Here is a 16,151-nt window from a genome sequence, read left to right as displayed (position 1 = left end):
ACAGAGAGGGTTTTGATGGGGCAAATGGGCTTGGCGCCAAGTAGTAGCATGTTAGGAAGAGAACTCAGACAGAATAGATAGTGCTACATCAACAGCAGAACAGCAAAAAGCTGTGAACCAAGGATGAGTAAAAGGTTACCAGAAAAAAACGTATGCTCTTGTGTTCTTTTCTAGTGTTCTTCCACTTACATAGCTAGTATCACTTAGTCTCTTCTGGTTCCACTAATGCAGCCAGCTTTCAAGAAGCAGCACTGAGATTTCCTCTCCAGTGAAACGCTCTCTTATATCATTTAGCTAAAAGAGCCTGCCTCCTTTAATCTGTTCAATAAACACAAATGAGGTAAAAAGTAAAATGCTGAGCAAATGATATAGTTGAGTTTTTCTATTTGCCAATATATATATAGCTTTATGAGGAGGAAATATGACTGAGTTATTCATTCACAAAACCCCAAAGTAATTGTTAGGGTAAACTGCATGTTGTAAACTTTCAAGTGCTGGTTTACAACTGAAATATTTCCATTGACAGTTAAGGATAACATGAAACCTAAGCTGAATGCCAAATGTAAAATTTCTAAAGTTATCCAGTTGCTAAATTGTTGTTTTCATATTTAGATATCCAAATATATGTATATTTTTTAAAAACTCTCTGAAATATATAAACACAAAAAGAAAGAGGAACCATTCAAATAATAGAGTTAAGAAAGCTTTTAAGTGGCAGGACAAAATTAGAGAGCATATTTAGTTATTCATTTATACAACCAAAGTTGGTTTTAGGTTAATTCAACAGGCAGTCTGCCTTATAGAAGCTTACAATTTGCTTTAGACAAGGCAGCTGTATGCAGTATAGGTTTGTTAAGGTTTAGATGAGATAAAGAGGAATGTAGATAACAATTTAGTACAAGTATAAGTTTCTGAGAAGGACAAATAAATCTGTTGTGATGTTTTAACAAGTCCTCTGATAGGATAATGACACAGAGGTAGAGCATGGAATATTGGGGGCTTGGACAGAATGGCATGAGAGCACACGTGATTGAAGAACACACAATCTGGAAGGCAATGAAGAAAGTGGCTTCTCTACAGGATATGTCAGATTACATAGCTCCACTAAAGAAAAATATGGAAATCAAGAGCTATAGCCTTTCAATTCAACTTCCAAATTTTTCACACTTAGCTTTAATTTACATGTCAGTATGTCGTTGAATTTATGCCTTTGTTCAATGTGTATTCAAACATCTGCCTCAATGACATTTCATGTCTCTCCTTGCCTGAGACATCTGTCTACTGCATCATGCTGAAGCAAGTTATGGGCTTGTTTAAACAGGTTACGCAAGAATATGGTGATAACAATACTGTTTATACTGAGTAATAATTCTCCATAAGATATGCTTTGAAATGTTTAGACTCTGATATAGTCTCTTTCTAGAAGTTTAAGTAAAAGAAAAGCATTAAGATACCTTAAAAAAAAACATGCTTTCCGTTCTGATTTCAGTTCAAAAGCATTAATCTATTTAAACTGTTTATATCATTAGTGTGATATGTCCATATCATAAGTAATCATTATTAGCATTATTTAACAAGCTGTGGTTGGCATGATAGTGTAACTAAGTTCATTATAAAGTAGCTTAAGTGGCCATGGCCATTGCGTCTCTTGGGAGCTTACAAAATGGAACCTGATTTCTTTTCTCAGAGAATTAAAAACATTTACTTTGGACAAGTATAAATGTAGTGCATTTAATAGTTAAAATTTAAGTGAGAAACTTGCTTCCATGGAGAATTAACCACAGTTATTTCAGGTAACTGACAACTCATACTTGTGAAACCATCAGGAGGGCTTACAAGAATGATTTACTAACAGTGTTTAAAGCATTTTTACTCTGCAGATTTGTCACTTTATGTATGCATCCCATATAGTTCAGTGGCTCCAAAGGATCCATTATAACTACTTTTTTGAAATCATTATAAGATTAAAAGCTTATTTTCAGAGCCGTTAATAATATCAATGAAAGGATTAAAACAATTTCAGTGAAAATCATATAGAGATGAAACAGCTAATGCTTCTATTATATTTTAAGTGAAAAACGAATAGTATTTCCTTCTCAACCTACAATCCAAGTGAATTCTATAGAATCTTATGTTTGATCAACTAAAACAAATTATAATAACAATTTAGTCACAGTACCTATTCCATACTACTTAAACAATTTAAGTGGTATGGCCATATTTAGACTGCTCCTAAAAGACAATTACAATATCTCCACACAATGAAATAATTAGAACTCTTTCAGGCATAGCATTTAGGATAGTTGGAGGCATGTCAAATATATAACAATGATAGAGACACACAATAGTAACAAGTTGCAACCAAACTTTTATCAAATGAAATCCCTAATATTAATTTCTTATTTCTCATGAATGCTCACCTTAGCAGGAGCCATCATTTGAGTAACACACAAATAAAAGCCCTCAGATTTGTCCAGACTTCATTATCCTTCAAGTACACACCAATGCTTTAATCATCAAAAACCTGACATATTATAATTTATATTGATAATTTATACAACAGTAATTTATAAAACTAAGATATTCACTATCAATGTATTAATTACATCCAAAAATACTTATCAGAATTTTGTATTTCAAGAAGATAAAAGGTGAAAAATAAGGAAGGCTTTCTTAAGTACAAGAAATCTTGTACTTAAGGTCTGTACTTGAAATCTACTTGTCTTTAGATTTGTTTAGTTTTACCTAAGATAGAGTTTTCCCTATATTTAAGGAAGTCCTTAAATAATAGAAGGAAAAGAAATAACTGAATAGCTAAAGGCTTATAGTAAATGAATGAGTTTATCCCTGATTTCTGAGAAAGCATGGCAATAGTGAACAATTATCTAAAAGATACTTAATATTTAGCTAACTTATCAAGAAATGTTAACATAATTTAAACCTTATATAATATGCATTCCCATTGTTCAACCTTTTTAGAACCAAAAATACTTTTCTTACCCACTGATATTATACGGTACCTTAATTTATAGTAGGTTAATATGGCCGTATTTAGACTGCTCAAATGTTTAAATTAATTAATTTCATATGCTGAATAGCAAAAGAATACTTTTAAAATTAATCCTTAATCAATAGTCTTACTATATTTTGATTAATGATTGATAATAAAATTATCTATTAATTTTTACTTCTTCCTTTTTATCCCCCACATTTTTAGAAAGTTACCGTTAGCATTAAAATTTTTCTGCAATTTTTTGAGAAAATTCTATTTTTGAAAATTGTAAAAAATATGTTTACTATCTCATGTAATGAACTCAGTTCTAGAGAACCCTATCAAAATAATAGCATGCAATTTTACGCAGACCATAAAATGTAATAAATAATCGAATAAATTGTAATACTTTTAAAATGCTATTTGCAATTAACATTTTGGTGATACAGGGAATAGTCAGACATGGAAAAACTATTTCAAAGTATCCTAAAATACATAACACTTTATATTCTTATGTTCAATATGTAACACAGATGCATGTTGAAGGAATATGTTATATGCACAAAGAAAAGAATATTAGAAGTATCATACCTTTGAGACATAATCTTATAGGCATCTGGCAGATAACATCGGATATTCTCCATCTGAGCAGGGTCAGAGTCACAAATTTTGTCATCAGTCCTGCCATAGTTGGCACTTTCTATCATGATGACATCTGTTCCTGGACAGCGGAGCTCTATAGGATAGCTCTCACAGGATAGCTCTCTTCGGACCACAGCCATCGGAATCGGGGCACGGCTGAAAGCTGCAGAAAGGAAGAGGAAGAAAAGAGATGCCACTGTTACCACGTAAAAAGGAAAATTACACGTGTTTGCTTTTCCAGTGTTTGGGGTAAATCAATATCAAGATACAAAGCAGTTAAGATTCATAATTATAAATAAACTAGAATATTTTTCACTTCAGGAATTTTATAGATTTTTTTTTTCTAATCTAACAAAAACAGTTATTTCTTAAAATCTTTATCACATTTTTTTCTTCTAAATGGAAAAAGGTACTGTCGATTTTCCACTACACTCTTGGCTTGGTGTGTCAGACTAAAACTAGATAGAAATATCATCCGGTTTACACAGTCAGATACTCAGATAAAACTTGCATGTGTTTTTTTCTTCTCTCTTTTTAATAACAAATCATGATTGAAAAACTGCACTATTGTTGACTTTAAATATGTAAGTAATTTATTTCAACTTTAAAATATACTTCCATTGTTTTAAATAATACTTCATTAATTCGTTGTAGAACTCATGCATGCTATTTATTAAAATAGAGATTTGTTTCGAGGAAAAGTTATATTCTCCTTTAGCTCCTCCCCATTCGTTTCCCCACAATGTCAAGAGGTAACTAGTTAACCATATGGAGACTTCCCAATTAGAATTTCTTCACACAAAGAGAATTGTGTGTGTTCTCCCACTCCTTTTTCCATTTTATTCTGGTAATTTTACTCAGGTAGTATCACACTATACATATTGTTTGATATTTTATATTATTTCATTTATAAATGTAATAATATCTGATGGAAATCTTTTCATATCTGGATAGTCTTTCCATCCTTTTTAATGACTACATATAATAAATATATAAATTATTTAATTGGTCCTATGTTCATGGATACTTTGAAAGGTCTTGGTGTTTTTGTGTCATAATATTACAAGAAAGCCTAAACCTATCTGCACACCTTGCCTGTAATATTTGTGAGAAAACCTAATTATCTAAATGCATTTAATGGTACATTTCTAAAAAATGAAATTGATGGGTCAAGAAGGCAACACATTTCAAATTTGGCAAATATCAATAGATTTCAAATAAACTTGAAAATGTATACTTCTACCAACAATACCTTCTTTTTCAAAATTAAATATTATCAATTTCTTTAAATTTTGTCAATTTGATAAAAAATGCTATAATATCTTTAACTTGCAGTACCTTACTTGTACAGTGGAATATATTTTCATATGTTTATTGATCTTTTATATTGCTTTTATTTGTGAATGGCTTACTTACATTTATGTAAAGTTTGCTGTTATAAAAGTTTTGTATAAGAAAACTAAACATTTATCCTATATATTTATGAGAAATACTCTTTTTCTAGCTTGATGTTTAATTTTAGATGTTTGTGGGACACACACACACACACACACACACACACACACACACGCACATATATATGTGCATGTGTGTTTCACTTTTGCTGCCCAGGCTGGAGTGCAACGGTGCAATCTGGGCTCCCTGCAACCTCAGCATCACGAGTTCAAGCAATTCTCCTGCCTCAGCTTCCTGAGTAGCTGGGATTACAGGTATGCACCACCACACCAGGCTAATTTTTCGTATTTTTAGTAGGGACAGGGTCAGGCTGGTCTCGAACTCCTGACCTCAGGCGATCTGCCTTCCTAGCCTCCCAAAGTGTTGGGATTATAAGCGTGAGCCACTGCACCCAGCCATATTTAATTTTTATACGGAAAAATGTCTTGTCTTTTTCTGTCAAGTTTAACAGTTTCCCATTCCAAGATTATGAACATAATCAGTGCATTATTGGAAAAGAGTCAAATGTTAAGTTATGATAACTCAACAAATCTTTTATAAGTATGTAATTGAAATTTTAAATGAAGTGTTTACCAACTGTCAAATATGTTGATTTCCACATTAAGAGAATCAGATATAGAGAAACATATGTGATAGCTGAAATTTACATTTATAGTTGGTTAACTAATTAATGTGCACATGCACAAAATATATATTTAAATAAATATATGTTTCTCTTCTTGTGGCTTTTTTACAAAGCATGAACTGTGAAAAGAGGGGAGGAGAGAAGCAGGGAGGTGAAAAAAGGGAGGGGTAAAAAAAGAGAAAATACTTAACTATAAATATTTTCACTTGAAGTTTAGAGAAAATATTGATTTGGTTTATGAAACATACCTATAATTTAAAATCGAGGAGTGATGTAGGTTTTTACCTCATTTGTATGATATTTTTGAAAAAGTATAACTGTACCATAGACCCTAGGCAAAACTTCTTAACAGTTCCCTTGAAATTCTTCAAGCTGCACTGCAGTTAATTGCATTCTGGTTGGTGTTCAACATTTTATTTGTTTCTCTCTCTTTCTTTTTTGGGTGCACACACATACACACAAAACTATAGAAGAATCTAGCATATCCACAGCATTGATTGAAGAGAGTTAACACAATTAGAGGTTGGTTATAATGCTATTTTTAAAGTTTGCTCTTGTGTCAACACTTAGCAAGGTATTCTCACAATAGATACTGAATTTCTGATATGTGCATTTCTATCGTTCTTAAAAAAATTCTTTGTTAACACTCAGAGACTGAATGGTTATTTAAATCTGAAGTCCTTTTTCATACTGAGATTTTATTTTCATGGATATAGACATTTCCATTAATGTATTTAAAGTCTTATATAATAGAACCATTGAATTTAAAAAGGACTTGGTCAGTTTAGATGGAATCATGGAGGTGTTTCTGTTTTTGTTTTTAAAAAAGGACCTTAATATAGAGCTTGCAGAATGTTTTAGAGTAAACTTTTATACACTTATTAAGAGGCAAATTATTTTTTTAACTTTTATAACCATTTTACAAAAAAGAATACGTTGAAACTGCTTCCAGACATTGAATTCATCTAGGTATTCTATGTGACTGAACCAGCCAATTATTTTTTTTAAAAGGTTAATTTAACAAAGAAACAGAAAATAAGCAAAACTCATTTTTCTTTTCACTAAGTGGGAAATTTGGTTCATTAAACTCATGGGTCAGTTTTGTCAAAACATTGACACAGCTTTAATCTGGGTCTTCACTGTTAAAAATATGATTAAGAACCAGACGCTAGATACTTGCAAAGTCAATTAAAATGTTGAGGTCCAAATTTTCCATGCATCTTTTGGACTTGTAAGAATGATTCAAAAGTTATGGATATGGTAATTTTTACAGAGAACCAGAGTTTATTTGTGTATGCTTTCTTCCACTGAATGTAAAATTGCATTTATATCATCAGTAACCCAGTGACAAATTGCACTGCATAAATGATGGATGCTTTGTTTAAGGGAATTTGTTAAAGCGAATGTATTACTGGAAACTACTCTATAACATTATCTAATTAGCTATTTAATTTAATTTTAATTATGCTACTGTGTTAAGAGCCACAAAAGTCCAAAAGAAAAAAAAAATAATTTTTGTTAGAAAAGTTGTTTGCCATTCAGTTATCATGCTACCAATGGAAAGAGTTGCTTAGAAGAGAAAAGCAGCAAAACATGGAAAATGCCAAAAATTAAAATGCAGAATAACCAGTCAGATAGTCTATTGCATGTTGTACCAGGTTAATATTGCTTTGGGTGTTGTGGAGTGGCTCATAACATAATAATTTGGAGTAAAGAAGACATATACATACCTTCTTATACCCCTTCCCACTTTTATTACATGAGATAATCTGTTATATCAGAGAATACAGTGTCATCTATTAGGTGTGTAATAGATATCTGCTGAATACACTGGAAAAGTCTTAGATGTGAAATCTGGAAACTTTCTGTTAGGATGCCATACTTTGGAACTACTCACTGACCATGGGACTGACTAAAGGGACATGAACTAATTAAACTTCTCTGATACAGATACCAGAACCTCAGAAAGTTTCCTAATTCCATATCAAACATACAGCCAGTGAAAAGTTATTTTGACCTGGTATTAACTGTGAGGAAAGCACATAAAAATAAATATTGAATAAAAGAAAGAGTTCCCTATTCTTGCTCACTTGTTTCGTCAGAAATTAATCCTATTTTTTCCTTATTTTCTGAGACATTAGTCACTTTGTTAATGAGACCTCTTGTTCTTCTGTTTCCTTCTCCTTGAGTTATCTCCCCTGTTGATAAACCTGTTTGGTGATGTTTGACTCGATATGGTATAAGTTGTTGCTGAACTTGTGTGTGATAACTAAAGACCAGGCTAGGGATGGGAAGTCTGGAGGCTAGAAGTAGGTGACCAATCAAGAGTCAGGTGTGCTGGGAACCATGGCTCATGCCTGTAATCCCAGGACTTTGAGAGGTCAAGGTGGGCGAATCACCTGAGGTCAGGAGTTCGAGACCAGCCTGACCAACATGGTAAAATCCTGTTTCTATTAAAAATACAAAATTAGCCAAGCATGGTGACACACGCTGGCAATCCCATCTACTCAGGAGGCTGAGGAAGGAGAATCTCTTAAACCCAAGAGAGGCAGAAGTTGTAGTGAGCTAAGACTGCATCATTGCACTCCAGCCTGGATGACAAAGTGAGACTCCGACTAAAAAAAAAAAAAAAAAGTCAGATGATTCCTCTTGGTCTCCAAGGACTGGGGTCAGAGACTTGCCAAGGTCACCCTAGGCTATTAACAGGGGACTTTCAAAGAAGGGAATATTACTTCAAACATACAATTACAGGACAAAAGTTATCAATAAGTAAAAAACGAAACAGTCTAAGAGATAAGCAGCCAATTAACTGGTTGAGGATATAAAAAATATAATGGATTCAGTTTGAAAAAATACATTAAAATATATTAAAATACATTAAGTTTAAGGTGTCAGGATACCTGCAAATGATCAATAATCAGTTGGATTCATGAGTCTAGAATTCAGGAGTAGAATACAGACTAAAACCATGTTAATATATAAAGTAGCTAAGGGAGTGTCTATAGAGTAAGAGAAGAGGGATGAACAAAGAAGTTGGAATATCAGAAGTCACTGTGGACTTGAGGAAGGTGCTACTTAGTCATGTGAGAAATATAGAGAAGGGCATTTCATAGCTATTCAAGGAAGATTTTGACTATCTGGACTAAACCACCTACCACTGCACTGGGGGAAGGGAACATAATTATGCGATAGATGAATCAAACATTTATCTTTTATTCTCCCTGGGCCAAGTCTTCAATGTCCTATTCAAATCTTTTTTTCTTTTTTTTTTTTTTTCCATGCATTGTTCTATATATTTACTGACCCAGTCAAAAATTAGTGCTACACATTAATGACAGACTGGATAAATAAAATGTGGTACATATACACTATAAAATACCATGCAACAATAAAAAGGAATGAGATCATGTCCTGTGCAAGTACTTAAATGGAGCTCGAAGGCATTATCCTCAGCAAACTAATGCAGGAACAATAAACACCACATGTTTTCACTTATGATGGGGAGCTGAACAATGAGAACACATGGACACAGGGAGAACAACATACACTGGGGCCTGGGAGCAGGGGGAGGGGAGGGAGAGCACCTAAGTGAAAGATTGATAGGTGCCCAAACCACCGTGGCACACATCTACCTAGGTAACAAATCTGCATGTTCTGCACATGTATCCCAGGACTTAAAATAAAATAAAATTAAGAAAGAATAAGGGCTACAGCCTAATCTCCATATAGTAGAGATGAAAATCTTTAGACTGCCCTATTTGTCTGTTTGCTAAAATTATAAAAGCATCAGCAAAATGGCTTATATTTGCATTTATTTTCTATTTCATTCCCATCATATTTTGTTTACTCCAAATCCTGTGTATTTAAAAAAAAAAGGAAATCAAAGAATTTTTTATAAAACAATAAGAAATGCAAATTAGAAGACTATTCTGTAGTAATAAAGATAAGAAAAGATGGTTATTTTAAATGGGTAATGACAAAGAATGTATCAATGTTTAGAAACAAAAAATTACATGATTTGATGACTGATTGAACATGGAGGGTAAGGGAGAGAGACAAGAATGGCTACCAGGTTTCTGACAGAACAAATGGTTAGATTTTAGTGTCATGAGCAAAACTGGTAGGAAGTTAAATATACGTCTACGAGTCAGAAGAGCAATCTTCATCAATTTGAGAGTTGAAAGATAGTGCTTAAAACCACAGCGGTAGATAAGATAACCTAGGGAGGGAGTGTAGATATTTAAAGAGGTCCATGTGAGTCAGGCTAGGTAATCAAAGAAGCAATCATGACCTGGATATGCAGCAACTATGGCCCTTTAAGAGCATTCCTTCCAGCATTCACATTGTAGTCAAGCTCATTCAAGAAGAGCTATCTCTAGTAGGGAAGTGCCCCACATTTTGATTTTAACTGTCCTCAAACTCACTCTTTGCTGATTATAATAGTGAAAAACACAACCCTAGATGGAGACTTAAGATGGTAATGAGACATGTAATATATGAACAAGCATGTACACCTACTGAGCATGTGCACCAAGAGGACCACCCAGAACATGCTTACTAGTAAAATCTCTTTCCACCCTCTTATGAATAATCATGTCAGGCAACTCCCATAAAGGGAGTTTTCTCAGTAACAGTGGCTGTCTCATCCTTATGAGCAAACCTCTCTGAATCATCTTTCAGTGTATGCTGTCTATTCTGCACCTGACTTTCAAAATATTCTTTCTTCTTTGCTATAAATTGCTCCATGCTGCATCTCCTTTGCTGTGTGCCCCTTATTTAAATTATTTTAAACTAGAACCAAGCTTTCACAACAGCCGTCAACACATGTGGCGGTTTTAAAATGTGTTCACAATTATTTGATGCTCTTCCAGTCTTCTTCACTTTCCTCTTGAATGTGGATGTACTTAGTGACTCACATCTAAAGGACTTAGTGTGGTATAAAGGAGTATGCAATTTCAGAGAGTAGTTCATTAAATACACCCTGCCACTTCAGCCTCCATTGGGTCCCTTGTTTTGTGTAAAGCCAACTATCATATCTTGAGAGCACTCAAGCAGTACCATGGAGAGGTCCAGGGAGCAAAGCACTGAGGCCTCCAGCATGAACTTGAGGCACACGAGAGAGCGGCACCTTGGAGGCTGATCTTCCACCCACCAGAAAGCCTTCCTTCAGGTAGCTGGAGCCCCATGAGAAACCCAGGGCTATACTCAACTAGTTACTCCTGGACTCCTAACCTACAGAAACTGTGTAAGATAATAAATGTTTATTGTTTTAAGCCACAGAGTTTTAGGCTATATAATATAGCCCAGAACCATGCCTGAAAGAATGTTTAAAGAATTGACACTGAAACTGTTAGACAGATATTGAGAAATTATCGAATCAATGAAAGAAAAATATTATGAATGATCACACGAATGGTCTAGTATTACCATTCTTTTGCTTTAACAGCATTTAGGCTATTAGTTTTGTTTTGTTTTTGTTTTTGTTTTTTAATGGAAACAGCGCTGAATTACTAGTAGGTGCTGAAAACGATTTTTTCCCGTAAATCTCACTGATCAGAAGAAAAAAAGAGCTCTTTTAAAAATTAAAAAATGAAAGTGAAACAGATTTGATTCCTCTGAGGAAGAAGTTAATTAAACTATTTGTAAGTCAAGGCTAATGATTCTAAAAGAGTTTCTTAATTACAGATACAAACACTTACATACCTGAAAGTGGACATGTTTCTACTTATTGGCAATGCCTTTGAAAAACACTTCATTACTTAAATGCTGCCAAAAAGTAAATATCAATTTTAAGTTTCAGCAGAGCCTTTGAAATTACAGAAAAAAAAAATTCTAATGAGTGGTAAGTCATAAAACAATTAAGCAGCTATTCTTTTGACTTACAGAGCTTCATCATGAACCTCATCCTTTTTGAGGACACATATACAAATCTGTTCCCTTCAAATGAAATGTCTATATGAAGATTGCCTAAAAAAGCAGCAGTGTTTGAATAAATGCATTTCATATCTACTTACTATAGCATTTCAACATTTAATAAAATAACTTTCCACATTGTCTTCCAATTATATTCATGAGAAATAACGTTTCCAAAACGTTGTCAAATTTCGCATATCACAATTTTCCCAATCTTCTAAATGTCAAACATTCCAAACTGGCTGTTCAACATGTTCTTAAAAGTAAGAACTGTAATTTCAAGATAAACAAGAATCCACTAAAAAGAATTATTTAGTTCAAAAAAAATTTTTTAAATATGCCAGTTTAATTCTAAATGCATATTGATCCCCTACAACACGGATGCTGGGAGTTATTACACATAAGACTCGGGTGTCGTCTAAAGTCTCCTTCCACATTAGGTATCTCAGGCCTAGGAGTGGTACTATATGGAATGGAGTTCCAACAGTCTAGCAGAAGCTTCAGCGTTAACACATGAGCCAAGGAAATGATAAAATTTCATGTTTAAGTGTAGCAAGCTCCCAAAAGGAAAGAGACATTACTCATGATTATTAAAACTAAAAGGCTATAGGATAATAACAGGACCAGAAGGGGGAAAGTTCAGAGCAGGGAAGGAGAGATGGGCCAATTACCCAGAATACGGATACTAAGAATCTTTCTGTCTCCATGGGACTCTAGAGCTATAGTTAGAGAAGGAATGAATACATGCCTATGCAAAGCTTAAAACATTGTAAAGCAGAATTAAGTATGTGGAACAGATAAAAAGTAAGAATTTCAGGGAAATGAAATAAACATATGTTAGTGTGCTTAAGAAAGATTTCCTGAAGGAAGAAGACTTGAGTTGGCCTTTAAAGTTGAAACAATATGTATGGATATCAGAAAGGGGATAGTAAAACACTTCAGGCAGAAAATCTGAGCAAAGAAAGGTGTATTTATAAGGCAGTTAGGAACAGAACTGAACAGTAGTAAAATCAGAGAAAGCCTTAAAGTTAGACACAGAATATAGTTCAAATTAGTTAAAGCAGTAGAAGATTATGATATAATACAATGGCATAATAATGAGATTGATCAAATTAATCTTAAAAATCATCAGCCAATAGATTATTTAAACAGATTAGGGTGAAAGAAAAGAGAGCGTGGGAATTAATCAGGAAGATACTGCAATGATATATTTAGGACAATATGACAATGATAATTGCTAACATTCATTAAGTGTTTTTCATGTGCTGGTGCTTTACAAGTATCACCTTATTTCAAATTCCCAACGATAAAAGTTTAGAAATATTATCATCCCCATTTACCAAACTGGCTTAGACCAAGATGGGTAGAATGGGAGGCATGAACTAGAAAGTCATAGAGATCAGATGCAATAACTCTCCATGGGTGTCACACACAGAGAAAACAGGAAAGGGAATTTCTTTTAGGAAATGTGTAAGGCAATACAAGAATATCACACTAATAATCAGTGGTAAAATCTTTACGGATTCCGATTTCTTCAGTGAAATGAAATCTAATTCCTGAATGTGAAATGTAAGTTAAACATTCCATTCCATTTATTTTGCTGCCCAGGGACTTTTTTACTTAACAGCACAAAACATACCATAATTTTAAGAATTGTTTCCTAACTCATACTATAAAAGTTAAAATGAATCTTTGTATAAAATCTAATGTAGTAAAATAGGAAATCTTTATTTCAATTTTAACATGTGACATTCATTGTCAAATTTGGTATTACACTTTTTTTTAAGAGGCAAGGTCCCACTCTTTCACCCAGGCTGGAGTGCAGTGGCATCATCATATGTCACTGTAACCTCGAACTCCTGGTCTCAAGTGATCCTCTCACCTCAGCCCTTAGTAGCTGGAACTACAGGCATGCGCCATCATGCCTAACGTTTTTATTTTTTGTAGAGACCGCATCTCATTATGTTGTCCAGACTGGTCTCGAACTCCTAGGCTGAAGCAATTTGCCCACCTCTGCCTCCCAAAGTGCTAGGATTACAGGGGAAAGCCACCTTGTCTGGCCTCAGTATACTTTCATAGCAGTATGTAAACATCAGTTTTCATTATTGCATATCAATAATTACAAAATTTATGTTATTTTTAAGGTGGAGCCAAGAAAATCTGTAATCATGCAGATTTTAACAGAAGAAAATACAGGACATTTAGTCAAGAATAAAAAAAGTTTTGAATAAACAGAGGTCACAGTTAAAACGAAACAAAATTTTAATTTTGAATAAAAGTTATGAAACAACAAAAAAATGCCTTACTGCAATATACATGCTATTGAGAAATGCACAAGCTAGTCACATTCTTCCCTCCCCTCCCTCACCCCTCTCCACTTCCCTAATACACACAAACATACATACACACACACACACACACACACACACACACACACGGACACACACTCACTATGCGTTTTGTTTTGTTTTGTTTTGCCTAGGGAAAGCAATACTAAGGCTTTTCTTTTAAATTCTGCAGCATAAATCTTCCACAGTAGAGACCTTGTAATAACCTCTTTGGTAATACCTTCAACACTGAAAAACATACAGAGCAATGTTTAAAAATCTGTTATCCACAAGCTTTAAAATGACTTCCACATGGAAAATATTCCCCTTTACTCACCCATTCTGAATTGAACCGTTGCTGTCTGTGTACCCTACCTGAGATTACAAGAAACCTAACCATAAACAGTCTGACCAAATTTGTATTTTCACATTATTATGTTTTCTAACTAAAGTTTCTGATTACATGTTTGTAGCAACTAGAAATTGACATTTATTCCACTAGGATATATTTGTTAGGAATAAGTCTGCAATTGACTATGCTGCTTACAAAAATCAAATGCTTAGTCTTTATTTTATTTCCAGTGAAACTTTTATTAACAATGTTTCTAAACAAATATATCTTTATTAAGAATTTGCACACTAAATGCTAAATATAAATTCCCACTCTAAAGACAGTGCATCTCTACTTGTCATATTGGTAAATGAGGAATGCATTAACTAACCAAGTCTCTAAATCTATGAAAGCCCAGATTTTTACAGAATGCTAGAAATGTGGGACAGCAATAGTAGCTGGTATGTTTTTTTCATAAATTCTAATGAGTTTTCTTTCCAAAGCACACACAAAAAAATAATCAGGATGTGAGAGACTAGCCAAAGTGAAACCATCAATTCTAAGCAAAATATATCCTCAAAACCAAGAAAAGCCCCTATCACATGCTGGATAATTCTGGACAGTAGTGAAGATCTTTTGAGCGAAAATGAAATATGTAGCTGGTTTAGAAAGAAACTCTCACTCTCAAGCTTTGCAGCAAAGCCATCAGAAATATTCTGAATGAACAAGTTTTTATGGTCGAACAGGAATAACAACAATAACATTCTGAAAGGCCAAAAAACAGCTCACACACTTAGCTTTCTAAAGCTGTATGAATGGACTTCAAAAACCACATAAAGCGATCACAGGAAACAGGTGAAAAGGCTTTACCAAGGATTATATGTTGGAAAACTGTCATGAAATGACACACGGCACGTAAAGCACTCTATCATATTTGTTCAGCTCAACCACAAAATATACCATTGGGGTTAATAAAACACATTTTCCCACCTACAAAAAATTAATAGAAAGTCTTTATAAAATACATTTTTCAGGCCACACAGTGAGTTTCTAGGCTAGGTTAAAACAAAGGTTTCGGATTTCTACACATATGTTTCCTCAATTCATTAAACGTATAATTAAACATAAGTTGTGAAAGAAAAATGATTTTTCAAAATGGTAGTTGGCAAATACATATTCTGACATTCCTGACTGATCAGTATCAAGCCTTCACCTCAGTGATTAACTTCATTTCTTCGTCCAACAAATAAAAATTGAGCACTGTTCGAGGTGGTGAGTATTCACTGGTCAATAAAACATGGATTCATCAGTTTATGAAATTTACAAAGCAGATGGGGGCAGGAGATAAACATTTGATATGAGTAAATACACAAACATTTAAATAACCCCAAAATGTCCACAAGAACTATGATGGAAAAACAAAACAAAATATGATACCATGAGACAACATATCACAGCTCCATCCATAGGTAACCTGTCTCCATACCTGTCTCTGCTTCTCCCAAGAAAGTGGGAGTATCCAAAATTATTTTAAACAAGAGTATTTTTTAAATTACCAGAACACAAATTTAAAATCTCATAAAGCATCTGTTCTTGATGTTATTCAAATAAATTATTTCATTAAGTCTTTCTAAAACTCTTATTAGAGGAAGCTGAAAACACATTATTAAAAACAGACATTTACTTGAATCAATAAGTTACTGAAGGAGAAAGCAGAAAGGATGATTAAATTCACAAATGGCTTTCTGTGATTCAAACCAAAAAAAGGATAAATGAGGGGATAAGCTGCATTTCTTTTCCCACTTCAACCAAACCACATCACATTGCAAGAATATTCAAATAGGGCAAGTTAAGAAAACGTCAACT

General features: G+C 33.7%; 1 protein-coding gene across 5 annotated transcripts in view; it reads right to left on the bottom strand.

Annotated features, from left to right (window-relative positions):
* Positions 1-16,151, bottom strand: part of ADGRL3 (adhesion G protein-coupled receptor L3) — an 844,276-nt gene that overhangs the window by 455,690 nt on the left and 372,435 nt on the right. For all 5 annotated transcript variants that reach the window (XM_032272132.1, XM_032272140.1, XM_032272143.1 and 2 more), the window contains one exon: positions 3,584-3,797. In XM_032272132.1, the coding sequence (XP_032128023.1) occupies positions 3,584-3,797 (214 nt within the window). The remainder of the gene's footprint in view (positions 1-3,583; positions 3,798-16,151) is intronic.

Source organism: Sapajus apella, unplaced genomic scaffold (assembly GCF_009761245.1).
Source record: "Sapajus apella isolate SASKATOON/1434 unplaced genomic scaffold, GSC_monkey_1.0 scaffold5, whole genome shotgun sequence".
NCBI classification, from domain to species: domain Eukaryota; kingdom Metazoa; phylum Chordata; class Mammalia; order Primates; family Cebidae; genus Sapajus; species Sapajus apella.
The sequence above is the reverse complement of the archived record's forward strand: the minus strand, read 5'-3'. Positions and strand labels throughout refer to the sequence as shown.